Source organism: Motacilla alba, chromosome 6 (assembly GCF_015832195.1).
Source record: "Motacilla alba alba isolate MOTALB_02 chromosome 6, Motacilla_alba_V1.0_pri, whole genome shotgun sequence".
Classification (NCBI taxonomy): Eukaryota; Metazoa; Chordata; class Aves; order Passeriformes; family Motacillidae; genus Motacilla; species Motacilla alba.
The window spans coordinates 7,293,054-7,320,616 of NC_052021.1; the positions used below are offsets into that span (position 1 = coordinate 7,293,054).

Here is a 27,563-nt window from a genome sequence, read left to right on the forward strand (position 1 = left end):
AGGAGCTTTTCTGCCTATATCAAGTGATGGCAGTAGCCTAAGAAACATGAAATGCAAAGTGAATACTCATAAGGCCAGAGAAAAACTGAAATATTTTAAAATGAGTGAAAAGGGAAAGGCTATTTTGCCCTCCTGAACTTCTTAATGATTTCTTATTTGCATATGAAGCAGGAGAAGTAACAGTGGTAAAAAAAATACAATCTAAAATCCCCATAAAGATGGGAGTGGGTTTTTGTTTGGGGTTGGGTTTTGTTGGGTTTTTTTGGGTGTTTTGGATTTTTTTGGTGTTTTTTTTTTTTTTTTTGTGTGGATTTGTCTTGTTTTGGTTGGTTTTGTTTTTAATTCCACTGCACTCCTTGAATGGTATTTCTGCAGAAGCTCTTGTCTGACCCAAACTTCTACCAGTGATTGTTGTGCTGGAGAGGTAAAAAGTACATGTGTCATTCTTAGGATACAGTTATTCTAGGAACAGATTTCGGGTGCATTCAGGACTTTTTTTTCTGCTTTTGTTTTTCTTTATATTGGTCTTTGAATCTGAATCAATATAAACATTGGGATAAAAACCATGCAACCACTTCTGAGTGTCTTTCATGCACAAAGCCCTTCAGGGGTATCATTTAGCCTGCATGTGGTTACAATTGTTCTTATTTGTGGGAAAAACACACAATTCATGCTGAGGCACCTCTGAAAAAATTTACATAGGTTCAGCCTCTCCCAAGTTGCAGAATTCTTCTGATGTCAAAGGAGAAATACTTCCCTCAGAAGGTTTGGTTTTATTTGAGATGACATATTCCTTACTCAAAACTTAGGTGATTACCTAGAGTTCTTATTAAGCCCCCAAAAATGAGGTTTATTTCAGTATATGTGATTCTTCTTTTGGTATCATCATCTAAGCTTTCCACTCGTGCTTTTTCTGATATGACAATATGAACGTAGTTTAAAAAACAAATACAATACTGCCTATTTCTGTAGTCTTTTTAATTTATAGTTCAATGTGTCTTTAAAATAGAAAGTGAATAAGAAGCTAGAAATTAAGTCTTGTTTTTCTAACTGCAGATAAAAATCTTATCTTGGATTTAATTTTAAAAATAACTAGAATTTTAAGAAAAATTGTGCTTGCACTCTAAAATTACTCTCTTTCTATTACAGACTGTTACAGAAAAGCACAAAATGAATGTCCCAGAAACCATGAATGAAGTTCTTGATATGTCTGATGATGAAGGTATTAAAAATTTTAATTTTTTTTTCACTCTTTGTGGTTGTAAGAAGTGCCTGTTTAAAAAATCCAAGACTAACACACATTATTAGTTGGATATGGTCATTGCACATCTGTTATTGTTGTACATTGATTTTTGTTGACACATCAATAGTATGTGCTTTTCTTTAATTGTTTTGTTTATTTAAATCATGCAGTTCGTAAAGCCAATGCCCCTGAAATACTCAGTGATGCTGAATATTTGTCAGATGTTGAAGAAGGTATTTGTGCATTTTTGTATTGCGCTGATATTTAACTTAATCCTCTTCCTTTTATTTCATCTGTCTGAAAACTAATCCTTTCAGATAATTTTCTTATTATCCCACTAACAATAACTTCTGCTTTACAATTAAGAGTGCTTTCAGAAATTCTTTGAGCTATTGCTGATAATCCCCTAACTTCTTTTCTGAATTTCTTACGATTTTTTGATCAAATTACCTTTACTTTCCTGGAATAATCATTTTGCTGCTGCTTCTATAAAGTGAATAAATGTTTTATTGTTTTAACTGGAAAATGAAATACTGGACAAGAGGGTAAAATACCAAACACTTCGGAAGAAATGGCTGATAGTCAAAGTCAATGGCAAAAAGAACCAAGTTCTTGTTTTTTTTAAGGCAAATGGCTGTGTTCGATTTTCTTGTTTTTCTTTAGTCAATCTCTCTCTCTTCATCCCTATTGATGTATTTACTTCTAATTTTCATAGCATTCAAGCAGCAAGGTGTAAAAGATATTTCAGTTCTTTGTGCGCGGCTCTTGTTTAATTGATGCTTTTGGTTTGTTCCCCATCTGTCGTTGTGCAGTTCCAAAAGGATCACGTTCTTCCCGTACATAGGTGTTTTCCAAATAGCTCTCCTAGGCCATTGTCCTGCTCAAAATGCTGCATTGTTTCAGCTGGCAGGAACACTGATGCATAACAGTGTGAGCGAACAGGGCAGCCACTTGCTGTGTCCCACTGCACAGCGAGGTACACGCCAGAAACAGCCTGTGGGGAGCCTGGGTGCTGGAGCTAAAGATGTCAATTGTAACCTATGGGATCCTTTTTAAAGCCAAATCTGTGGGGTTTTTTTCTAGTTACTAACTCTCAGTGCAACAAAGACCAAACGAACAATTAGGAATGCAGGTAGTGCAATTGGTTCCTTGCATGTCGCAGACTGTATTCTGCACCCGTGTTGTTGCCAGGGGAGCTGAGAGAGTAATTTATACAAAACAGTCCTGCTCTGCATCCTTGTGTCTAAACTGGAGAGAGAGACTTGATGGATGGAGAGCTCTGTGGCTAAGGAATTGGCTGGATGGGGCACTCAGAGTTGTGTTCAAAGACTCAGTCTCCAAGGAGAGACCAGTGGTTTGTGCCATTCCTCAGGGATTGGTATTGGAACTGGTGCCATTTCACAGTTTTGTTGGCACTGTGGACAGTGGGATCAGTGCACCCTCTGCAGGTTTGCTGGTGACACCCAGCTGTGTGGTGTGGTTGACATGCTGGAGGGAAGGGATGCCATCCAGAGGGACCTGGACAGGCTGGGGAGGTGGGGCTGTGTGAAACTCATGCTGTTCAGCAAAGCCAAGTGCAAAGTCCTGCATCAAGATCACGGCAATCCCAAGCATAAATACAGGCTGGGGGGAGTATGGATTGGGAACAGCCCTGAGGAGGAGGACTTGAGGCTGTTGGGTATTTATGTGCAGAAGCTCAACATGACCTGGCACTGTGCACTTGCAGCCCAGAGATGTCCAGCCGTGTCCTGGGCTGCATCCAAAACACCATGGGCACCTCTCACCAGACCCCACCTGGAGTGCTGCTCTGGGTTCCCAATGTGAGAAGGACATGGAGCTGTTGCAGCAAGTCCAGAAGAGGCCACAAAGATGATCAGAGGGCTGGAGTACCTCTCCTGTGAAGCCAGGCTGGGGGAGTTGGGATTGTTCATCCTGGAGAAGGATTCAGGGAGACCTTAGAGCACCTTCCAGTACCTAAATGGGATTTATAGGGAAGTTTGAGAGAGACTTTTTACAATGGCATGTTGTGACAGGACAAGGGGAGTGGATTTAAGCTGAAAGAGAGTAGGTTTATATTCAATATTAAGAAGAAATTCTTCACTAGGAGGGTGGTGAGGAGCTAGAGCAGGTTTCCCAGTGAAGATGTTGGGTGCTCCATCCCTGAAAGTGTTCAAGGCCAGTCTGGACGTGGCTTTGAGCAACCTGGTCTAGTGGAAGGTGTCCCTGTCCATGGCAGCATAGTTGGGACAAGATGATCTTTAAGGTTCCTTACAGCCCAGCCCATTCTATGATGCTGAGATGACAGGGTCTTTTTCAAACCCAGCCTGAAAGGGAGCTCACAAATCAGGTAACAGGTGTTTTGCAAGGCTTGTGATGAATTGCAGGCTTTGAGGTGATAACCACTGGCCTGTGTCTCTTCCCTGACTTGCAGATCTGTAAAGACAACTCAGTGACGCCCATCACTCAGTGTTAGTGGGGTATTTATATACAATGCATCCACTCACACCAGTCGAAACAAATCTGTTCAAGATGCTAAGGCACTCTGACAAATCTCTGAGCCAGGGAGCTCATTTCCAAGTGGGAGAAAGGCACCAATTTAGCAAACAAATCCAAGCTCTCCCTGGCTTGGCTGGTGTTCATATCATCAGCCAAAACTCTTCAGTGAGACAGACTTGTTGAATGGCTTCTCAATGAGCCACAACCCTCAAGGTTTCTCTCATAAGAGAAATTGAAGACTTGGAAAGTAGAGACTCAGAGCTCGGGGACAAATGTCAGGAAACCATTTCCTTGTGTTTTATGTCTTGCTGTGCCCACTAAATAAGTATTTACATGGGAATTGTGTAATTTCTCTTCCCTGCTGAGGACAGTTTGGTTTGGAGTCAAACTGGTTGAGAAGAGAGATTTTTTTATTCTTTTTCCTAGACTGTTCTGGCAAGTCTGCCCAGATGAGGTTAAGTGTTGGGAAACTGCTACACTGCAAAAAAAAAAGAAACTGTGTTTTTTTTTGAAAGATGTGAACATGATTTTGTGGGGAAAAGAAATGAGGGCTCACCTTCATACGCAGCAGAGAGTTTGTAGAAGAGCAATTCTAACGCACGCTAAGCGTGTGCTGTGCTTTTATTTTTGAAGAGATTGCAAGTCTTACAAATGTAAACCTGGGAGTGGGAGAACTGGGACATTCCTCTCACCATCTCCAGCTGTGAGCTGGCTCCCCATGCAGCTGGGAGTCCCAGCCCTGTGCCCGTGGCCACGGGGCTGGTGGGGAGCAGGGCTCAACCGTGGTAAAGCTCAACTCCAGTTGTCTGCAGGAGGCCTGGAAGGAATCCCCTCCTCTGCAACCGCGTTCATCCTCTCAGCATCCCTCTGGGCAGCTGCAGGAGCTTTAATCTGGTGCAGGGAGCTGGAGCCCTGCTGCACCTGCCATGAGCCCTCCCTGAAGCTGCTGCTGCTGCTGTCCCAGAGGGGATGGGACAAGAGGAGAGAGACTGTGAGCAGTGAAGGGCAAAAAAAGAATTCAATTCATAAACCCAGTCAGGTGTGGAGAGTTTAGACTTTATCAAAAACCAGTTATTCTTGAGCTTTTAATTTATTTTTTTTTATTTGGCCTTCAAGACATAACAAACTATTGGGTGTAAACCAGGACACAATTTTAAACCCATTTAATGGAGATGCCTGCCTCAGTAAGAACAAGTATCATGCTAATCAATCCGTGGAAGATTAGACAGATGTCCTAACAGAACATGAATGCACACTGCCTGATCCCGAGTAGGTGCTAAGATACAACACCTAAAGTGCATTTAAGACAGGTCAGAACATCACTGTGCATGAAATGTTATTGGTCCTTTTGGGAGGGGTTGGTTTATTATATTTTTAAGCTCAGTTTTCAGAGTTTCTTTGGCTCCATAACATTTCACAGGTTCATAAAAGTTTCAGTGGTTTGGTACTGGCTCTTCTCCCTACTTTGCGAAACCAAAACCTTGGCTACAACTTGAAACATCCTCCTTTTCCCTGTGGCTCTACCTCTTCTGCCATCAAGACAGCTCTGGACAGGCTGTGATGAAGGAGTGGCAAAATCCTCAGGTATCTTTAGCAGAGCCAAATGACAAATGCTCATCTGGATCCCAGCCTATGATTAAATTTTGTCTGGGACTTTTCCCAAGCCACATGATGCCTTGTCTCCTGCTGCCAGAGAGCCTGTATTTCTCACTAGCCTCTAAAAAAGAACACCTACCCTGTGCTCCTGCAGTTCCCAGTTGTAGGAGACATGCTGGGGGATCAGAAAAACTGGGAAAACTTGGGATGAGAAAGATGATAAGAGGTAAGAAAAATATTATTCGGGAGAAAAGACTAAAAACAGTCGAACCTTCTATCCCAGAAAATAAAACCGAACAAACTGTGTGAGGGATAGGCTGGAACATAAAATGGGTGGCAAAGTGAGCAGCAGTGCTTGCTGCTCTCCAGAAGTCTAAAAATAGGGGGCATCAGTGAAACCACAAGAGGCAGATCCAGCTTGAAAGGGCTACTCCTTCTGCAGGAGGTAGTTGACTTTCGTGACTCCTTGCAAGGGTCCTTGGTGTGGGGAGCATAAAAAATTTACACGAGTTCAAAGTGTAACTGGAAGAAATTAAAAAGGAAAAAAAAAAACAAAAACGTGTTCATGACTATACAAACCTCTTTCAGGTTTAGAAAACACGTGCTCAAGTCTGTGCCGCCTAGAAAAGTGTCCTGGAGTTCTGCTGGTCCATATTCCCATACTGTGCTGTGAAATGTGGCACCGTCGGGTGCACTAGAACTGATGGGCCCTTGCTTTGGCCTACTGCCGCTGTTTTTCCCTGGACTTTGAGCTGTTTCCTCTGCTTGTGATAGCTGTGTTTACCCACTGCTAGCAGGGACATCACCTTTCTTCAACGTGTGGCCTGTTAGGAAGGGAAGGGTGGCAAAGGCAGCAAAGCAGTGCGGTATCTGTTGGTGTTTTTTCATCGGTGCCTCATTGTTGGGCATTTCTCTATTGTTTGTGTTCAGAGTTTTGTATTCACGCTTCCCTGGGACCTTCTCCGCAGGAATTCCGTGTGCCGTGAGCAAACACGGTGCCCAGTGTTACCTGAAGCGCAGAGGATTAGGCTGCAGCGCCTAATTAAACAGAGTGGGATCGCTGAAACGTGCACCACCCATTTCGCTCCAGCCTCCCACGATCACAAAACAATGTGTGGAATTCTTTGAAATTACCACTCCTAGATGCAGCTTTTCCTTTGATGAGAGCATTTCATCAGAGTGATCCTGCCCCGGCTGGATTAGCCGCGGAGCAGGATAACATCTGATGTATTTTACAGCTCGGCTGAATGCGGGGGGTTTTGGTCATTCTCCTCGCCTTCGACAAACGATGCTCTTAAACAAAATGCCTCCTCCGCTCCTTACGGTGGCGTAGCGCTTGTCTGCAGGTATTGCAGGGGCAGAAGTCTCCAAATTTAGTGGCTCGGTTGGTAGCTGCTGAAAGTTGCCCTCCCTCTCGCCCTCCCCGGCCCGCTTCCTCGCCTCCCAGGCTTCGGTCCGGTGTCCTCCCTGGCCAGCAGCCCCCCAGCAGGGAGGGGGTGTGCCGGGGGTGGGCTCCCCCGGCCCCGGGCCGGCGGTGGGCGCGGGGGGAGGCGCCGGGCCCGGCCGGGAGGGCGGGCGGAGGCAGCGCCTTCCCGCAGCCCCGCGCTCCCTGCGCAGCCCCGGCATCAAGTTACAGAAAAACTACACCCTCGCAGCACCCCTATTTACATACAAATAGCTGGAGTGCCTGCATGTATGTCACCATTCAAGAGGCTTGCCAAGGGAGGCTGTAATCCAATCAGCAGAAGCTTTAAAGGGATGTCTGCAGAGTGATTAAAAAGGGATTTTTTTTTTTAACTTAGTACTTTTCGTTTTGTTTCATATTCGCAAAGAACTTTAATCTGAGTTGAGAGGACAAAGATGCACATGTCCTAAAATACATACGAAGAGATCAAGATGTTAAGAAGATCTCAGTTGTTGTGTGGAAAGCGAATATGACCCACAGGGATTAGTTTGCTTGTGCTGGTTTGGAGATTAAGTCTAAATCACTGCTTAAGGACTAATAGGACTAATAGGAATTCTTGGAAACACCAGGGGAAAAAAATCTTATAGACCAGGCTGGTGAAAATGGCTTTCCAAAACAGTAAGACTTTTTAAAGTTTCACTTGATGTATGATGTGTCTGTTTCGGGGTTTTGAATGCTTTCCGGTGTATTGTGAACATTTTAGCTTTTTAACTGCTGCCTGAAATGCTGGTTGTTGCTGGGCTGGAGGAGAAAGTTGGTCTGTTTGTTTGCCGTTTGCAAAGCAGTAGCTGAAGGGGTATTTTTAGACTTGATTGTTAGTTTAAAACCGGAGCTCGCCTGTGGTTTCCTGAGTTTAGTGAGTGGAAACTAGTCTAAACTCCTTGAATGAAAGCGGGAAACGTGAGTCCGGGCTTGGGAGTCACTTACCTTCGGGACCGCGCTGTTGTTAAACTTCTCTGTTGTGCAACTTGAAGGCATCACACCTAAAAGGCGTTCACAACAAAGGAGGAGGGTGAACACCGGCAAGCCCTGAGTTTGCGGGGAGCGCTCTCTGCTCCGTGTGTTGAGGGAACGGGGCTGGGGGCGGGGGGGACCCAACAACCGCAAAAGGCACATTTTGGGCTTGCTCTGTCAATGCAGGAATGTAGGTTCGCATGATGTAATGGCATGCAAATGCTCCCCGCCGGGCAGCTGCTCCGTTAACCCTTTGTGGCGCCTGCCCGCCTCTCCCGACATCTAACTTTCCTTCCTCTTGGGGTTTTTTTGGATAAACCAGCTAAGGATAACCATCCTGCCGTGCGGATGGCCGCGTCCCACGTGTGCCGGCGGTGCCCGGGGTCCCGCCCCGCTGCGGGGCCCGGCTTTGTCCCGGCGCCGCGGGGATGGGGCAGAGCGGGGTTCGGGCAGCGCTCACCTTCGCAAACCAGCCTGGCAGTGCGGAGATCCGTTTATAAAAGAAAAAAAAATTAAAAAAGTCCCGTCTTACAGTCAAACTTCCAAAAGGTATTGAGAAATAGCCAAGGTGGAAGGCGGGCCTCTTCCTTCCCTCCTCAGCCTCCATTCAAGCTTGCTGCACTTTTCAGGGCCGGTGGGCAAACAAGTTGTCTCTCGCGGCCGGGGGTTGGTTTGGTTTTGTTGATCGGTTTGTTGTTTTGTTGTTTTTTTTTCCCCCTCACAGGGAATGATCCAACTTTGTCAGCTTGGGCTTTTTTTCTTTTTTTTTCCATAAGGAAAGCAAAAGCGAGCGCAATGATGCAGAGTACAGCGGAACTCTTTAGCTTGCTGAGGCGATTGGGCAAAAGTCATCCCTCGTATAACTTTATTGGGCTTACGTCAAGGTGGAATTTTGCTTCTTTCGTTTGTCCCCCAATAAAATTATTTTCTCAGGCACAGTCAGAGGGTGGATAATTAACATCCAACGTGGAAAGAGCCTTAGGGAAAGTGGGGGTGACTGGATTGATTCCTTATTGGCGAGCAGGGAAGGGCGTTATGACTTAGTAAGCGCACAAACATCTGCTGTACGTACGTGTGGCTCTGATTCCAGCCTGGCTTTTGTACCGGCAGGTGAGGATGCAATGACAGGCGATACAGACAAATACCTCGGACCCCAGGATCTGAAAGAGCTGGGAGATGATTCTCTGCCTGCTGAAGGATACATGGGCTTCAGCCTGGGAGCCCGCTCCGCCAGGTACTGTATTGCTGCTTCTCATGTTCGCGCGTCACCACAGGAACAGGTCTTTACAAACCAAGTGTGCCCTGCCACACAGCACTGGAGTCTGTTTTGAAGTGAAGTAGAGGGGGTGTACATCCTTTGAAGCATATGTTCATTGCAGTTTTATTTCATATTCTTTATTCATGTTGGCTTCTTATGGCAATGATACACAAAACTTAGCTATTCACTTTTTCTGGTCTCTACTCATGCTCTGAACATCTCCAAGGTACCTCTTTGCTAGCAGTCTGCAGCTGCTCTAGAAACGGATCTAGAGCAGCCAGCAAAGCCTGGTTTCTTTTGACTACTACTGGTCAGACTGATGCTCACAGTAGAAGGCTCCTTAATGGGTGTGTTTTGCTGAAGAATGTAAATGCCAGAAAAACTGAATGACAAATCATTTTGCTATTTGGTGCTTTTATTTCTTTAAAGGTGCTAGTGAGTAATACAGCTGAGAAAGACAATATTAAAAAATAATGCTCCTCCCTCCTAAAAAAAGGGGTAAAAAAAGGCAAGTTTCCTCTAAATTTGTTGGAGGATTTATTTTGACAAGGCATAGATTACGTGTTACAAAAACCAGGTCAGAGTTCCTGTGAACCTGATAAAACATTGTAGCATAATGTGTTGTCTGACTAATGCTAATTTCAATGCAGGTATTTCCGGATCAACATTTTAGATTTTATTTTTGAATGTTGCTAAAGCCTTCAGTGTGTGTTGCTCAAAACTGTTAAAACTGTGTGAGCAGAGATTGCTTCCATAGTTGTGGATTTGCAGTGTAGTTACTGACAGTTGAATTGTACTGAAGCTAATAATTAAACCTCATAAGCTGGAGCCCTGAGGGCTTTTTCCTATGCTGTAGTTTAAAGATCTGTTTTAAAAAGTGAGTTCATTGTCTAACAGCAAATGGCAACTCCCATAAGGTAAAGCTTAGATGTCTACCCTTCAGTCTTGTTTCTTATGGCCACATTAGAAATGCAAGCACGCAGTGGAAATTTGCTCTTTAGTAGTCCCCAGCCATGTTGTGCTTGATTTACAATTTTTAGGGAAGTTAATAAGTATTTATGAGATCATACATTCATGAGAAATTCATGAAAGGTGCTTTAAATAGTCCATTAGCCAGAAAATCAGCAAATTAGATTTGAAGGGAGAATCTCGTGCCATAGTAAACTGAATTAACAAAGTTGACATGCTGCTTTCCAGTCTGGAGTGAGCAGGGTGATCACACAGCCCTGTCACTGTGATCAGGGCTGGAGCAGGGCACTGGGGATGCGGAGGGAACATCTCTGTGTGCAGAGCCCCACACTGATTTACCTGACACCTTTCACTCCTCACAGCTCTCTTCTTGCACAGAGTGCTCCCTGTGCAGGTGGGAGAGCAGATTCCACAGTCATCATCTGTTAGGGAGATCTGAGGTTCAACCCCATGTTATCTTTTCTTTGAGAGGGATCAAATATTCCCATGCTTCTGGTTTTAGCAGTGCCATTACTATTTGTTGCTGTGTAGCTCATTTTTTGCATTGCCCATGTTATGCTCAGAGGAGACAAATATACAGTGGTTTGTGTTTTTTTTTTAAGTATTTAATTTAGCAAAAAAAAAAAAAGTATTCTGTGGATGTTTCTTACTGCTGATTCTGAGTGTAACATTAAGAAATGAACACATTAAATATATAAGCCATCCAGCCATAACATCTTGCTTTTCCTGTCTGATTCTTTGCTTTCTATTTCTCCTGTTTCTTTTCCAATGTAAATTGCTTTAGTCCAAAAGTCAGGTAAGAAGGCATGGCATCGTGTTCCATCTCTCCCATCTTTCTGCTGCTGCCATTGCTCATCTTCATTTTATTTAGCATTGGAAAGTGACATGCTTTTATTTTGGGGAGCAGGGGGTTCAGCCCTAGAGAATATCCCTCTGTTATAACAAATATAACCTAAATTCCTTATGCCCTTTATCATGTAAAAGTCTGCTTAACATATGCCTACAGTGTGTAATTAAGATCCCAGTTCTGCTTCCAGCACAAGAAGGAAACGTGTGCTAAGGGATTAGAGAAATTCAATTAGCAACTACTAAATGCATGAAACACGTTGTAGAGTTCTGAGTGTGAAAAGTGTTGCTAGTTCAAAAGTGTAACATGTTGGTGGATGTTGCTTTGTATTAATTCACGTTTTTTACTACTTTATTTTTTGTCACGTAGCAAGCATGTCTAGGCCTGCAGCATGTTTTTAGCACATACCATAATGTACCTTCCAGGGTTAAACGTAAAACACTCCTACGTTGGTTTAATTGCAACACGTTAAGAGTGATCGTAGTTATTTCTGAATAGTTTAACATGCACAAAATAATTCCCAAACATCAGAATCTGTACTTAGTTGTCATTAAGCAAATTTATTTCTCCTTTCATTTCAAACTTATTACCCTTTCCTTTCTAACCATAGGGGTTTCAAACTACAGTGTTTGTAACAATGTCAGAGGTGGTTCAGCCACAAAGAGAATGACATCACATAAAACTTGCTCTTCGTTAAACCTGCCTCAGCAACCTGAGCTCTGTGGGCAGGCACTGTGACCTACCCACAGCTCCCCTGGGACCTGCCCTCGTGGGTCGCCTTCAGGATTAGGACATGGAGATATGTATCAAAGTTCATCTAAATACTTGAATACTCCTTTCTAGATTTATTCTAAAGCCACAGCATTACTGCCAAGGCAGTAAGCATCTGCTGAGATTTTGCTTATGCATATTGTAGGGAAGGGAAAATTTAACTATAGCCAAATACTTTTAATTCCGTTTTCCTCCTTGTATTTATTTCTCAGATTATGTATATTTTGCCATTTGATGCTATCCCTGGAAGTTGCATGTATTAATTTTTTTGTTTTTATTTTCTGTTCACCTCATTGTCACCCGCACTTTCTATGATAAATGGTAAATCCAACAGCCTCCGCTCCTTCAGTTCGGATAGGTCCTACACGCTGAACAGGAGCTCCTATGCCCGAGACAGCATGATGATTGAGGAGCTGCTGGTGCCAGCCAAGGACCAGGTATGTGCTGTGTCTCTGCCACCGGGTAGCTGTGCTTCGTATTTGCAGGGCATTGCAGTGTGGAGGCCTCAGCTGTGCTTCCAGAGGCTCTGGCTGCTCTCTTAGCAGCCGAGGAGGGGCAAGAAAGGAGCTGTGAACAAGAGATGGCGGGGTTACCATTTTTTGCGTTTGATCCTGCAAGGGGCAGGTGGTGGGGTCCCAAACCGAAAGAGTCTTTAAGGGACCAGTTGTGTCTCTGGGTGTGGGGCTGGTTACTGGCTGAGGTCAGTGGGTGCTCCTGTGAGGCTCCTGTTACGTGTGTCTTTAGAGGGCTTTGATAAGCTGGGAGCAACGAGTTTTACACTGAGCAACCTTTGTACTGCACAGACTGGGAATTACTTTGCCTGCTCCGTCCACATGGAGGGGACTCCAACTGCTGTCCTTGTTTTTTCACTCCTGGGAAGAATTTGGCCTTGCAAAGATTAAGCTATTATAGACTCTTCAGTTTATATATCTTCCAAACACTTGTGCAATGACTAATGCAACAAAAGCAGCATCTTTTGACCTGATGATAGCGTGGGAAAGTCTTTCCGAAAGCTGGGGATGATTGAGTACAGTATGCTTTGTTTGTGAGCTCCCCAGCATTTTCCTTGGTGGACTTGCTTCAGATTTCCAAATCTAACTGAATTACTTAAGAGTTTCTTGATACACAGAAGTCAAAGACCTGCTAGGAAGCTGGATAAAAATTCATGTAAAAATCCTTACTTGGAAAGGACTGTGGAGTGGAACTGTTGTTTATGCCCTGGAAGAGCATAAGGTGGATTGTAATGAAACAGAGCTTTTCTGCTGCTGTTCTCACAGAGCATTCCTGCACTGAGGGGTTATTGATCTCAGAGGATATTTTCATGGGGAAAAGGGTTCACAAAACACATCTTGTACATTTTAAACCTTGATTGTATTAGTCTGTAAATTCTGTTGTGGGATAAGCCATCCAGTTTTACTACAGCTTTTACACACAGTTCTGGTAGTATTATGAGAATGGCAGAAATTGGATTCTCTTTAGCAACAGAATGTTTATTATTAGATTGTTACTTTCAAGTGAAATGCTGTAAACCTCCAATAACCTTAATTTGCAACAGCCATTTAAGGAGAGTTTCCAAAGCTTTCATAGCAGTGATTTTGTGGTTTTGTTTGGTTTGAAGTCATAAAACAAAATCTGCAGCTACTGGCACTGGAAATTCTATGTCAGGGCTGAGCACCTAAAGCTGCTTTGATGCCTTCTAATACTAAGACTTCATTAAGTGTTCTTGATATGATGTAAATTTCAGAGGAGAGGAAGACTCTTCAGTCTGAGAATATATTGCATTGTTTTATGATTCTGGCTATGTTTGTGATTCTCATTAAAGCAGGTGATATGGATTGAGCAGTAGGGTGCACATAACAAGGCTTAAAACCAGCTCTGTGCTTAACAACTCTCAAAGAATGTGGTACTGGGAAAAAAATCAGTCCTGTCTTGAGAGGTTGGTAATGCCATGATTCTGTGCAAAACAGACATGAAAGCAACAAACTATCTTCATGAGAAAGGGAGACCAGCTAAAACTTTCTGCCATGACTTCTCCAAAGCTCCATCCCTGACAAAAATATACCCATCCTCTGGAATTCCTGTGGTTTTCTGCCCTGCCCAGCCCAGCCCAGCCCTAGCTTTTGGCTGAAGTAGGAGAAGTGTGTTTGGGAGATGGAGAATATCCCTGCCCCTCTTTCTCATCCCTCTGTACATTAATGGGCTCCTAGATAATATCTGCTATGGCAGTAGAAAGCGGGGGGGAAAAAGCACAAATTTGTGTTCCACCAATGGGACTCACAGGAACAAAGATCTTTGTGGTTTGAAACCAATATTCTCAAAGTCTGTCTTGGAACTGAGAGGAGTTAAGGCTATTTTGGGAGTCACACCTCTTAGAAGCAGAGTGATCCATTGCCTGTCTGTATATGCCATTTTCTCTCCTTTTGTGCAGCTCAGACCTGTCTGGAGTTCATGGCAGGAGCTAAGTCAATTATTGGGAATTAATTTTATCACAAACATCAGTATGTAAAAGAGTAAGGAACATTTGCCAACCTCTTGGTCTGGTTAAGATAACAGATCCCATCACCTTTCCCCAGGATCCCTGGTAGACTTGGGAGAGTGGAAAGAGTCAAATGAAGAAGATTTGAAACCATTCTTTACTGAACCTCACTGCCAGCATTACACATGGAGTGTTAGAGAAGAGTTTCTAATAATTCTTTAGGAGTCATGGTATTCTCCATTGTTTGCATTTGGCGGCTGTTGCTGACCCTGTTCACAGGGAGCTCTGAATCCAGGCCACACTCTACCTCATAACCTGGCTGGAGTAAAGTTAAAATTTCTGTGTTCTGGCGTGTTACCTTGGATGCAGCAACTCAGACTGAATCCAAATGACTTCTCCATGGAATAATTTGCATCAACGTCTGAATTTAATCAGCCAAAGGCAGGATGACTCGGGCTGTCCATTAAATAGCAGCTTGCTGAATCACTTCAGTCTGGATAAATTCATCTGGGAGGAAGCATAAATTTTTCTGTTTGCTGAACTTTGATATTACACAGCCTGGATATTCAGTTATGCAAGCAGCAGGATCCTTGCCAGCAGAACCCTCAGTATTTTTATACACACATTTGCATCTAAGGCTGCCACACCCTTTAGCAATGCATTTTTAATCTCCCTCAGTCCAGGGAGGGAACACTGGGACTTGACCAAACACAGAATGGATCCTGTGATTTAATGCCACTGACAATGTATTATCTTCTGGACTGCTTATATTCCAATTTACACAGGAAGATTTTTTTTTTTTTTTTTGCCTGCATGGAAAATCCAGCACCTCAACAGGCTGAAAAAATGAGATTCACAGATGTGTGCTGTGTGTAAGATGAGCGGGTCCAGCTATCAGCTTTTCCTACTCCGTTTCTGCACCAAAATTATTAGCTGCAGACTTTGGGCTTTTGCTTGCTCTGCATATGTCCAAAAGATCTGTTTGATTGCACTTGGTCAGAAAGGAATGCTTTAAAAAAAACCCAGTCACCTGGTGTACAGACCATGTGTCAGGACATGGAGCTGGACTGAGGAACCCCACCCAGGCAAACCTAGAACACATCCATGGGTGCAGGAGCACCTTTGTCTAGCACAGATTATTTTGGAGTGATGGTATTTCCTTGGAATTTATGGCTCTGTGTTTAGTTTTCCATATCCCACTGCTAAGGGAACATAAGCATTTTTCTTCTGTTGCAGGAAACCTGACCCCACATTTATTTGTTGATGTGTGTCCTGGGCCTCAGTGCAGTGATGCTGTACAGCTTAGCAGGCCTTTCAGGGACAAACACCAAACTGGGTTGTTCCTTTTGGCCCATTTTCTGTGTTTCTTTGCTTTGACCTATTTTTGATGATAAAGTTTACCACTGAGCAAAACAATAAATTTATTTTTGTTTATATAAATTTTTAAATGCCTGAGACAACCTGTCTGAATCTTACACTGTTTGGTATCAAAAGTAATAACGTGCTCAGTGTGAGCTCATACAAATCACTTGGAATAGCAGAAATCCACAGGGTTGGCTTTCCTGCCTGAACCACAGGCTCTCTAGGAAATGCTGGAGAATCCCTAGCATCTTATTGGAAAGACTAAGAAAACTGTCTTCATTAAACTAAATTACAACACATATTTCAAATGGTGCTAATTAAGTCCACTTTGGATGCTTAATTGTCATTGTTTTGACAGCATTCATTTTACCTTTTATGTCTGATGGTGTATTTTGCTGTTTAGCATATGCAAGTCTGCCCTCTATTATTGTTGTCTGTGCTTGAACTGTCAGGCCTTAAGTACATCTGTTACAGCACAAAGTTTAACAAAAGATCCTTCATAAAAGTGTTGAGCTAAGGAAAGGAGGAGGCAAAGAGCCAGGAGTGACAGAGCAAAGCTGCACTCTGCAGGGGTTTCTGTCAAAGAGCAGTAAATTACAGTGTCAATAGTTTTTGTAAGGAAAACTGGGAAGGAAGCGTCATTTCTAATGAAAGAAATGCTTAAAGAGTGCAGTTTTTTGGAAACCCCAGAGTGATGGGAGTGTTGCACATTCTGGCCAGCAACACAGCAACTATCTGCCTGCTTATCTTGTGGAAGCTTCTCAAGAGAAGTACTTTTGCATGTTTGTGACTGAATTTGCCAGATTTACTTCTAATGCTGATATTTCTATTCAAAATAATTAATTTCCACTACCAGCATGTGTCAGCATATAAAAAAACCCAGGGGGGAATAATAAGATTTTAGAAGCGTGTGCTTGGCTCTGGTTTGACTTGAACCCATTGAAAGTGATTTGAAAACAGCCCGTGAGGTTTCCGTCCAAACAGGCTGCTCTCTCTAGCTGCATTTGCCTCTAAGCAGCAAACAACCTACTTACAGGAAACACTGACATTTTTAACACCATCTTGGGTGAAGACTGTGTGCTGCTTCTTCACTTACTTGTATTGATGTAATTTATGATGGTGCTTCTTAAATGGGGGAGATGCTTTCACATCACCCTGGAAATAGGGGGGAACAGTATTTGAAGCTTAGTTGGTTTAATTTCCTAAGACAAGGGAAACAAAGGAGAACAAGCATTTTGCTGGAATAGCTTTGCTGCCCAGTAGGAGGATTTGTAGTGTGAGGGATGTTGTGGGGCACAGGATGTGTGAATGTCCACGTGCGTGGGCAGCAGGAGAAACAAGTCACACCTCAGGGAGTTAATTATAGCCTCGCAGGGTTAAAGCTATTTCTGTCCAGATGAGTAGGGGCAGTGGCACTCCACAAAACAGTGCCCATGTTGGTTGTGTAAAACCAACCTCCTCCTGCATTCGCAGCCTCTCTGAAACTCCCAGGGAAGTTACTCCCAGAGAAGTTATTCCCAGGTTCTGCTTGAATGAGGATCTAGCCAATGGCATCCTCTGAGGAGTGGTATTGCACTGCCTGTCTAAATGGTGTATGACTGCAGTACAGATGGTAATTTCTTCTTTTTCAATCTTTTTAACCTGGCACATTAAAGTAAGTAAAGACTGGGGAGAGATATTCTTGAAACTGAAGGACGTGCAAAAAGTGGGCAGAAAGAATGTTTGAAGAGACAAGAGTTTGTGTGTGTATTTCATGTTTCTGTTACAGGATTTCCAGTAATTTAACCCTGGAGGTATCAGCACTGTTAAATGGAAAGGACCAGATCTAAATGAAACATAATTATATTAACAAGCTTGTGTTTAAGACAAGTGTTTCTAATGTTAATTTTAATTTTCAATTTATCTGTTTTGTTTTGAAGCACCTGACGTTTCAAAGGGAGTTTGATTCTGATTCTCTCAGGCACTATAGCTGGGCTCCAGACACCTTGGACAATGTTAACCTTGTTTCCAGTCCCATCCATTCTGGGTAGGTCACTAACAGTTTTCCTTTATCTTTCAATGTGGAACTGCATTGTTAGCTGCAGAATAGAGCCTGCTGTAATGGCTGATAACATGTCTGTTCCTGCTCCACCTGAAGCCAGTGGCAAAATTCACACTGACTTCAAGGAGGGTGCTTAATAACAGGAGTCAGTTTAAATTCTTGAATATCAAACCAAAAACTTGCTTCTGAACTTAATTTTCTGAATGCCTAAATGTTGTAATCCCGCAGGCTTCTCTTTAAGAGTCCTGTTTTGCTTTTTCTGTTGCTTATGCTTTGCTTTCAGTGTCATAAATGATTTTGTTTGCATTGTGTTAAATTATTTGGAGTATGAAATCAGAGATAGTATGTTATATTTTCTGTTCCTTCATAGAGGAAAAAATGGGGGGCTTTAATTTGGTCTCTTATTTTATTTATACTTCAAGCTCCTGCCTGGTCTCCAGTATCTGTAGTTTGATTTTAGTGGTGCTATTTGTTTACTTATGAGTCATCACTGTAATTTAGGTGCTTCTTGACAGTGCCACACAGATTTGATTTAAATGCAGTAGTACTGATGTCTGAATGTATATTGTAAAAATTTGCAAATGAATGGGAAAGTAATCTTTGCATATTATTAGATTGTCTAGTGTAAATATTTGTTGTTTAGTTTTTGAGATCAGGACATAAAATCTCATATCCGCTTTAATTTGCTTCCCCATTTTGTGACTAATTACATTCTTATCATAAAAATGAGTGTGGCACACACCAAAATATTTCATTTCCAATACAGCAAGCCCCACAAATCTAAAGCTGCAGTCCCACACTGCACATCTGCACCTGCATCTGCGGAACAGATCTATGCAACAGTGGATTTTTAGGTCCCAAGCTGATAAAACACTGCACATGGTCAGTGCTAGCTTTAAAATGTCAAGAACTGCAGTATGGAAAGCTGAAGACTGCTGGTTATCATGGAATGGCGCTTTGGCAAAGGACCTCACAGAGCTGGTAGCCCAACCCTTTCCTTTACTGTAGGATAAAATGTAGCCAAGCCATTCCTGAAAGATGTTAGATGTCCTAATAATTGCTAAAAATAAGAGATTCTCTAGGCCCCCAGCTTCGGGAGTCCACTATCTTTTGTTTTACTGTTTCTTCCCCTAATGGCCAGCTTCATGAATAACATTTCATTTCTGCAGACTAAGCCTATTTCTTACCCATGGTGGATATCCGTTGTCATACCCAGAGTGGGCATGGAGAACAAGGTCTTACTGGTCTCTTAACGATTGTTTTCTATGTCTGAAGACATTGAATCCAGTCTTTTAGACTAAAATGTCCCAGACCATCCTCGGTGGTGGTTTCCCCATGCCAGCACATTCCTGACGCTCTGCCCCAGCTCTCCCCTCTTTGATGAGAGCCTGTTTGTAAGCCAGGATTGCCACCTCCTTCGTCTGACACATAGTCCACTTAAGCAGTACCACAATGAGAGTTATCCTTTTGGTAATTTCAGTTTCTGTTTGTGAATGTTTGTGATCTGCTAGAATTTCTTGGCTGTCTTTTGAAGTCCTGAAGTTTGGTTAGTTCTTGCTGGTGTTGCGTTTGTCTTAATGGTATTTCAGTTTGCAGGTTCAAGCCTCTTTTTCCATTTTTTAGCAAGAGAGATTTTAATTCTGATCCTGTTTTCCAAAGACTTTTCAGACCTTTTTTCTGTGCTGAAATTGTGAAGACATTTAGCCTAGTACCTGTGCCAGGACAGCAGAGTGAAATATGCCCTTGCAGTTCCCTTTCAGTGTGACAGGAAAGCCCTGGTGGCATCTCTTTTGAAGGAACATCTCAGATGATCCTGCACTTACCTTATCTGTGCTCTACCTTCATTCATTGCCTGCTGAGGTACCAAGGTAGAACTTCCACACATCAAAGAAAGAATTCAAATTCATTCAGCATTAATCGCTCGTGCCACTTACATTTTTGGTTTGTTTTTATTTTGAGACTGGTGGTAGGAAAGGTGTAATATCTTGATTAATTACCTTGATTCTTTAGGCCTTTATAGAGTCATTATTAAATAATTTATTCCTGAATATTTCCTGGTTATTTGGTTTAGACTGATTGGTCTTAAAATTTTCTGGTTTCTTTTCATCCTTATGAAAAGAAGAAAAGAAGATAGGTCTGATGTTTTTATCCTGCCAGCCCTCTGGGACAATAATTGCCTGCCCTTAGATCTTCAGCATGTTCACCAGTGGCTCCAGCCCTCCAAACAAATGTTCTGTGGACATGGGGGCTTTCACATAAGATCTGCTCTCTTGGTACACAGGCCCTCTCAAATGCAGAGGTGACAAAGCTGCTGCCCAGAGGGGAGCAAACTGTGGGACTGCGTGGCAGGAAGAGGACAGATATCCTCCAAACATATATAGCTCTCCAAATGAGCATAAAGCAAAATATTCTCCAAACATGTAGGGCTTTTCTGGCCCATTACGTTTCTTATTTGACGTAGAAAATCCATCAGAAATGCTCTGAGGATTCGGTTCCTTTGTCAAGGAAAAAACCCCAATATCACTCGTTGCTTATTTCCTTTTCAGTTGTGGCCCCGTATTATAATATCCTGTTTGATTTTCCTGGTTATCTTCACCTAGAGGCAATCAACAGATGTTCCCTTCTAATCTTCCAGCACACACATCTGATATGCAGAGGACCATGTCTTTTCACATCTCTTCTGCCAGTCTTTTCCTAAACAGCAAATCCTTTTCTGCTTGTTTGGGGTGCTTCATCCCTGTCCTTGTCCCCAGTTCTGTCTGTGGCCAGGGCCAGGGGCTGCCAGCCCTCGTGCTCTGGTGGCCCTGAGGCCAGGCTCTGACCCCACTGCTCTTGACCATCCCAGGGCTCCCCTCGTGCTGTGCCAGGAGCAGCACTGCTGCCTCGGGTCACTCTTTCCCCATTTGCCCACTGTCAGGAGGAGGCATCAATGCTCGTTCTTATTTCCTCACCCAGGCAGAAGGGGAATTCTGGGAGCAGGATATGGAGATCCAGCAATGTATCAGTGAAAGGAGGAGGAAGGAGAAATTGTTGGCAGTGATTTCAACTCTTCTGGTTTTTCCTTTTTTCAAGCCAAGAGAATGTTTTATGTTTTTCTTCTTGAGTTCAGATAAGTTGTTTTGCCAGCATATGTTTTGAACAAGGTCCATTGTGAGCAGTACATTGAAATGCATCATGAATCTTGAGGCCTCTGGAAGGGTAGAGACCCTCACCAAAATACCCTTCAGCTGTCAGATTTGAGCGTACTCCTGCAGCTTTCCCAAAGTAAATTGTGGGTGTTGTCTCTTCGTGTTACCTTTAACTCCTTAATTTTTTTAGCTGAAAGAAAGGAGTGTGCCACACTGCCTTCCAATATTGAAAAACTCAGAAATACTGGATCCAGTCTTGCAAAGTGGAATAAATCAGATTTTTTTAGTTTACTGTATTTTAAATTATATTAACTCTATGTAGTTTAAATTATATTAACTGTATATCATTTAACCTGCTGTACACACAGAACTCATTTTTGACAGCAGTGCAATGGGTGGCATGGACTGATACTCCTTTCAAGCATCCTGCCACACATATGTTTACACATTATGCTCTGGAAAATCAACTGCATTAGGAAAGTGCAAGAACTGGTTTTCCATGGCACACAGGAGCATGTTTTTGGAATTTAATGAAGAAGTTGTGTTGCAATAAATTCTCTGCTGATTAAATAAACAGCAAATGCTTTTCTCCTTGTGCTTCTACGTTTTCCAGAGAACTTATAGAGTTATGCTGACTAATTAAATGAACCCTCCCTTTGGGATTTTTTTTCCATGTGTAGCATATTTTATATGACATATGTCACAATATGTGAAGCAAAAGCCAAATAATTTCTTAAGCTGGCCTTCAAACATGTTGCTTTTGTTATTTTTCTGATTGTTATTTTTTCTTTGCACTTATTATTGATATTTTCTGTTGCTTGCCTCTAATTATCTTACATTAATTTTCCCATTTGCTTTCCAAATTATTTTGCAGCTATTCCTCTCCACTCCCCCAGTATGATTCAAGGTGATAACTCGGTGCTTTCTGTGAATCCTCATTTTATTTTGTTTTTTACACTTTTTTTCCCCACAGAGTGTGTGTAGATGTTTGTAGTGCATCCAACCACATCCTCATCCCTTCCATGTATCCAAGTAGAAATGCTCATTAGCCTTTAGCATTGTGTTTTAGAGGTCATACTGTAGTTTCCATTATTAGTGCAACATTAATTTAGGTAAGCATCAGCTACTAATGTTTTTAGCTAGAAAGTGCATGAAATGCTGTTTGCAATTTTTGTTATTGTTTTACACGGTAAGTTACTAACCAGAAAATTAAATGAGGAAGTAATTCATAAATAAGCTGCTGACAGTGATTGGCTTTCTCTGGGAGCAGTATGCACAAAGGCTGGTCTGCTGCAGGTTTTGTCTGCACTGGAGGCTGCAGTTGGTGCAGACACAAAGCTGGAAGGGGCTGGTTCATGCCCTGGGGCACAGGCTGATGCCAAGGGTTGTTCACCCTTGCTGTGAGCAGTGTGCAGTAGCAGTGCAAAGCTCCTGGTTGCTGAGGCTGGACTGACCTTAAAATCTACAGCCTAAACATCCCTGGTAACTCCAGGACTGATTTTTGTAGGTGCTTAGTTTTAACTTCTATTGATTTTATTTCTTTTCTTAATTATTAATTTAAGAGAGTTGATTTAGGTGCCCTAGAGATTTTTGGCAATTCACTCTTAGATACTTTCCATCATTTAAATAGTTTGGGTACAGAAGACAGCATCTTGTTTGAGTGTAAGTTTTGGCATTTTTGCACTAGATGAAAGCCTCCTTTTCATTATTAATTCTGATGTTCCTTAACAAGCCAGTAACCATGTACATGATAGGCAGCTCTCCAAAACATTGCTTTGTGCTGAGCCAGCAGGCCAAGCCCAGCCTTGCCAGGCTCCCCAGGAGGCTCCTCCGTGGTGCTCTGACCAGCTGTGCCTCCCTGGAGCTGCTGCAGCTTCAGCCCTGGGGATGCTCCGGCCAGGCATCCCTGCCTACAAACTTCCAGTCTGAAAGGGCCCCAGATCCTCTGCAGACAGAAACCATGCATGTTTTTAAAAGGGTCAGCTAAGCATCCATAAATACTAAGATTAGAATCACTTATAGAGTATATAATTTAAAGATTGAGCGTACTGGTTTTGGCACAGGTCTAATATTTATGGAAAGTGTTTGGTTAGCCAAGATCCTGTCCTGCTGAAACAATTCCTCTTGTGAGGAGCTGGGATACCCTAGTGGCAGCATTTGGATTTGTTGGAGTGCACAGTGCATTTATCTAGGAGAGAAACATGGGATGTGGATTCAGTTTTTCCGTATGAGAACTACTGTGAAATATCATGCCTCAGTTTTGTGAAGCGTGTGGCACATGAGAAATTGTAAATTTGGGCTAGGGTCATCTCAGAGAGCAGTTTTACCTCCGCATATTTACTGATGGATTTTAAAATGAAGAAAGGCAATGTAGCAATTTCTTGATATTTAATTCAGCTGGACAACATTTCCATCATACTTCCAGTATCTATAGCTTGTGTCCCTACTCACTTCCCTCCTGCAGACCACTAAATACCAAATGTTGATTTCTCTCCTGCTTTTGTGCAGATTTTTCCCGCCCATGTTGGCCAGACTTCTGAATACAGTATATTTGCAGGCCTGGCCAGTGCCTGTCAGCTGCTGCTGTTGATATCCTGCCGGTCTCAGAGCAAATGGAACTGTGCTGCACAAATTCCCAGTCATACTTCAGAGCACTTGGGGGCTTTTTTCCAAGAGCCGTCACCATCCCCTGGATTACTGGCTGACACCCTTAGTTCATTTTTCTGTCAGGAGCCAGGAAGTTGAATGGATTCACCTGTTAGTCATGTGAAGGTTTAGTTCTTAAAAGCTGGAATTTTTGGCAACAGCCTTGAAAATAGTAAAGCCACATGACAGATGTGTCAGCTATGTCAGTGTCTGTCATACAGAAGGAACAAACAAAATGTGTACTGGCTTCAGGACTGAGCTGGGGACTTGAGTCCCTCTTGATACCAGCCTGTTGTTGCATCTTCTACCTGAAGCTATTCTAATATGAATTGTTAATTTTAATTATTACCATGCTAATAGAAAGGAATTTATTTAAAGATATACCATTCATCATTTGCAAATATAATTTCTTACCTCCTTATGAAAAAAATGGAAAATTATGCATTGGAATGACACTAGCAAGTGCAATTTTTCTTTAATGGTTTTTTTTTTTTTTTTTTTTTTTTTTTTGCTAATGAATCTAATCTTCACAGAGAAGTAATGGCATGATTTCCTTCAGGGAGCCAACAGCCTAAAGGAAGTTATGTACTTGTTAGTCATCACTTATCTTCCCCATCAGTGGAAGCCCTTAGTAGCCTGGACTCTCACCCATGGTGCTGGCAGCCATCAAGAGTATTTGTAAATAAGACAGTGGGGAGGTTTTAAAGACTGAGGTTCCCAAAATCATAAGCATTTTTGATTCTCCTTTTTCAACACTGTCTGGTTGCTTTATGCATGTGAGGCTAATTACTCTCATTTGTGGACAATAGAGCTAACAGCCACAAAGGGATGTTTTAAAATTCTAACAAACCACTACTAATACACTTGTTGTGTACACTTTTAAACCCAATTGCTCAGTAGAACATGGTCATTTCACCATGATGTTGCTAGAGCTTTAGCAAGTCCTGCTTTTGATAACCAGTAGTTAACACGCAAGTACAAGTTTTAAAAGGATCTTCATGTTCTTTTTAGTTTAGCTGGGATCGGGATGACTTTTCTAATGTTTTGAAGTCTGTGTCCGCTGACTTTTTGCTGGTCTTCTGCTTGTTTCGAGACGCCTTTCACCGAAGTGTTTTCTGGTTTTGTGCAGTTTCCTGGTTAGCTTCATGGTGGACGCACGCGGGGGTTCCATGAGGGGCAGTCGGCACCATGGCATGCGGATCATCATCCCGCCGCGGAAGTGCACGGCGCCCACGCGCATCACCTGCCGCCTGGTCAAGAGGCACAAGCTGGCCAGCCCACCGCCCATGGTTGAAGGAGAAGGATTGGCAAGCCGGCTTGTAGAAATGGGGCCAGCAGGGGCCCAGTTCTTAGGGTGAGTTGTTCTGTGAGTTTATGTGTTTATGCTCATGTCGCACCTTTCGTTCGCTTTATCCTGTGGATCTAAGTAGTTAAACGTTGACTCTACCTCATCTGAGCACGTAGCACAGGCTACTTAACTTAAAACATTGAAAAATGCCAACCTGACATTCCTTCTGTAAAGAACCCTTGCATTTTAAGGAGAGTTTTGCCTCTTTGGTGACTGCAGGATGGAGGTGAAGGTAAGGAAAGCCATAGGAAGGCCCGGTCCCACCCCCATCTACTCATGCAACCCTGCCTTGGAAGTCAGGAGGAGTCACACAGTGAAAACCCAGAGCAGGTTTTGACCCTCTTGCTTGTTAGAGTATTTAGAGAAACAGCACTATCACAAAGAATTGTCCAGAGACACCCACAGGGACCCAGATACTGAGCTCTGTTCCCAGTGTGTGCACGGCTCCCTCTGGAGTTGCTGGGAGCTGCCTGTCTCCGTCTTGTGGAGCAAAACCACTTGGAGTGACGGTGGAGCACCTGCTGTGGAGTGGTGGTACAAGTAGTACCAGTGCTAGGAACTGACTGTTTTTAAAGCTTAAAATAAGGGAAACAATCCACTATGATGTGGCCCATTTTTTCCTAATTATAAATTTTGTTCATTACCGTGAGTGGCACCCTGGTATAAACTGCTGGTTCTGTCGGGAATGACAGCTTGTTCCTAATTTCCCCTTCTCGTTTCTCTTCCTGCTGCATGGATGTTATTCAGTAAACTGCATCTTCCTAAAAGTCCTCCCCCTCTAAATGAGGGTGAGAGCATGGTTAGCCGAATCCTGCAGCTTGGTCCACAAGGAACAAAATTTATTGGGTAGGATATGTACGGAAAAGATACAGAATGTCTACAGTTTTTCTTTTGTTTCCAATTTTTTTTGTTAATCCCATTATTTTCTTTAAGTTTCCTAAAACTTTCAGTTGATTTATGTCACTGAAAGAAAATCATAGTGGCTTGATTTAATATAGCTCTGCTACTACCTTGTGCTTATAGGCATGTAAAATTCACTGCCAGCATTCTGCTTTCATAACTTCTGTGCTTTTGTAATTTTTTAAATTTGAAGTGTTTCTACTGCATTAAATACATTTTAATACACAGTGGCAGTCCTTTAAGTTCAACCCTGTGGTAGAGAAGGTATTTACAGGCTTCAAGTGAGACTGTTTTGAGAAGAGCATTTGTAAAATGTGATCACATAAAGTCCATTACTTATGAAAGATTATTCAGAAAAAAAAAATGTTATCAAGTGAATGAATTGATTCAGCAAGATTGGAGAAATACTAATCTTTTCAACCTGCAAAGAAGCATCTTGTTAAAATAAATTTACAAAGCCAAATATGCTACCCAAAGGGACTGCTGTGTATAGTCTAAACATGTAAGGATGTTTCCCTATGTCTTTGACTGTTGTTTTCAAACTATATTGTGAAATTGATTTCATTGGGTTTTCAAAATATTGGTGAGTGTTTGGTGTTCCAAACCTGTTCAATACCTTCTCACTGAGTATTCTTGTTAAATGTCATGCACAAAAAATTGTGTAGTTTCTAAATATTTACAGAGACAGTATCTGAAATATTAGCCTGCAAAGATTGTACTACAGCCTTAGTTTTCAGCTTGTACTCTTTTTGAACTAGAGAGTAAATATCTTAAGCAATGTATTTGAATTTTGGTATTTTCTTGCTGTGCACAATGGGAGAGAGCAGCTACATTCCTGGTTTTTTGTTAAAGGACTTGAGACTTGAAAAATAGACTGGGTGTTCCTAAGAGCATCTAAAATATATATTAATTAAACTATTTTTATTATTTTCATGGGGAAAAAAAGACTAACTCTTCTCCCTGCGAATTTTATGTGCAAACTGGGCCTCGAGTTAGTTTGTTTTTTCCCCATGATGGCTGTTGTGATTTCATGCTCAAGTGATGGGTTGGTTAATGCACCCAACACCTGGCAGATGTACAGTACCACAGAAATGCTGCACCCTTCTCCCACCATGTGACACTGCTTTTAACCAAGTTGTTACAAAGCAGTTAAACCCCTTACAACCTCTGTAGGAAAATAATGATACTGTCTATTTAAATGTCTTAAAGCTGCATAATCCATAAATGTTCCCTTACTGTGTGATTTCAGTCGGTTTGTCTTAGCATACTTTAAAATGCATATCCTGCCTGTGAAGTGTTTTGCAACAGTGTCTGTTTTGTTGAGGAATGGCACATGAAGTGAATGGTGGTTTCTGTTGGTTGTTCATACAAACTGTTCAGTAATGCACTTGCAGTCCTCTGTTGAAGGCACATTGTCTGGTGACATAGGTGTATTATTAACCACCTTCTCATTCCCTTTCCTTCCCCCCAAAATGTTCGACAGTAACTAATATAAATGTGGTTGTGATGTTGTTCAACCCAGAGAAGTCCATTCTGAAAGGATCTAACAATTCCCCAGTGATGTTTGCTGTGCGGAGTTTGCAGCTGTGATGCTGGGCATGAGAACCAGAGAGTGGAGCTAAAGAAAAAGAGTCTCTTTTATTTCACAGGAGCTGCATCAACAGAGAGCCAGGGAGAGCTTTGAAAACTATGGGACTTAGTTTGAAGTTCAAAATCTGCATAAATGCATGGTTCCTGTTACAGTCAGTGGCTGTTGCATGCACTGGGATAGACAGACTGCTTCTGAACTGACTTTGTCCCTTCAAACTCTCTGAGCCAAATCCCAACTTTGACTATGCCAATGCCAGTTAAAAGTCAGCAGTGCTGTGTGTGGTGGAGGCAGGTTGGATCACCTGTACCCTGGGATAAATGAGCAAGGAGCACTCTCCTTACTAAAAGTTGTCACTATTTTTTTTCATGGAGGCAGATATTTCAAAAGATTTGCACTAAAAACAAGCTACATATTAGTATTTTTGATTTAGTTTAAATGATAAAGGATTGTGCAGCTTTGGCAATTTTAAAAA

The 27,563-nt window shown here is 42.4% G+C and overlaps 1 protein-coding gene across 45 annotated transcripts in view; it reads left to right on the forward strand.

The window, feature by feature from the left end:
- Positions 1-27,563, forward strand: part of ANK3 (ankyrin 3) — a 339,367-nt gene that overhangs the window by 259,079 nt on the left and 52,725 nt on the right. For 19 of the 45 annotated variants that reach the window (XM_038140069.1, XM_038140090.1, XM_038140071.1 and 16 more), the window contains 8 exons: positions 1,150-1,222; positions 1,414-1,476; positions 8,865-8,988; positions 10,766-10,777; positions 11,934-12,036; positions 17,357-17,463; positions 21,481-21,513; positions 24,382-24,606. In XM_038140069.1, the coding sequence (XP_037995997.1) occupies positions 1,150-1,222; positions 1,414-1,476; positions 8,865-8,988; positions 10,766-10,777; positions 11,934-12,036; positions 17,357-17,463; positions 21,481-21,513; positions 24,382-24,606 (740 nt within the window). The remainder of the gene's footprint in view (positions 1-1,149; positions 1,223-1,413; positions 1,477-8,864; positions 8,989-10,765; positions 10,778-11,933; positions 12,037-17,356; positions 17,464-21,480; positions 21,514-24,381; positions 24,607-27,563) is intronic. The other 26 variants (XM_038140068.1, XM_038140063.1, XM_038140067.1 and 23 more) reach the window with 8 other exon arrangements.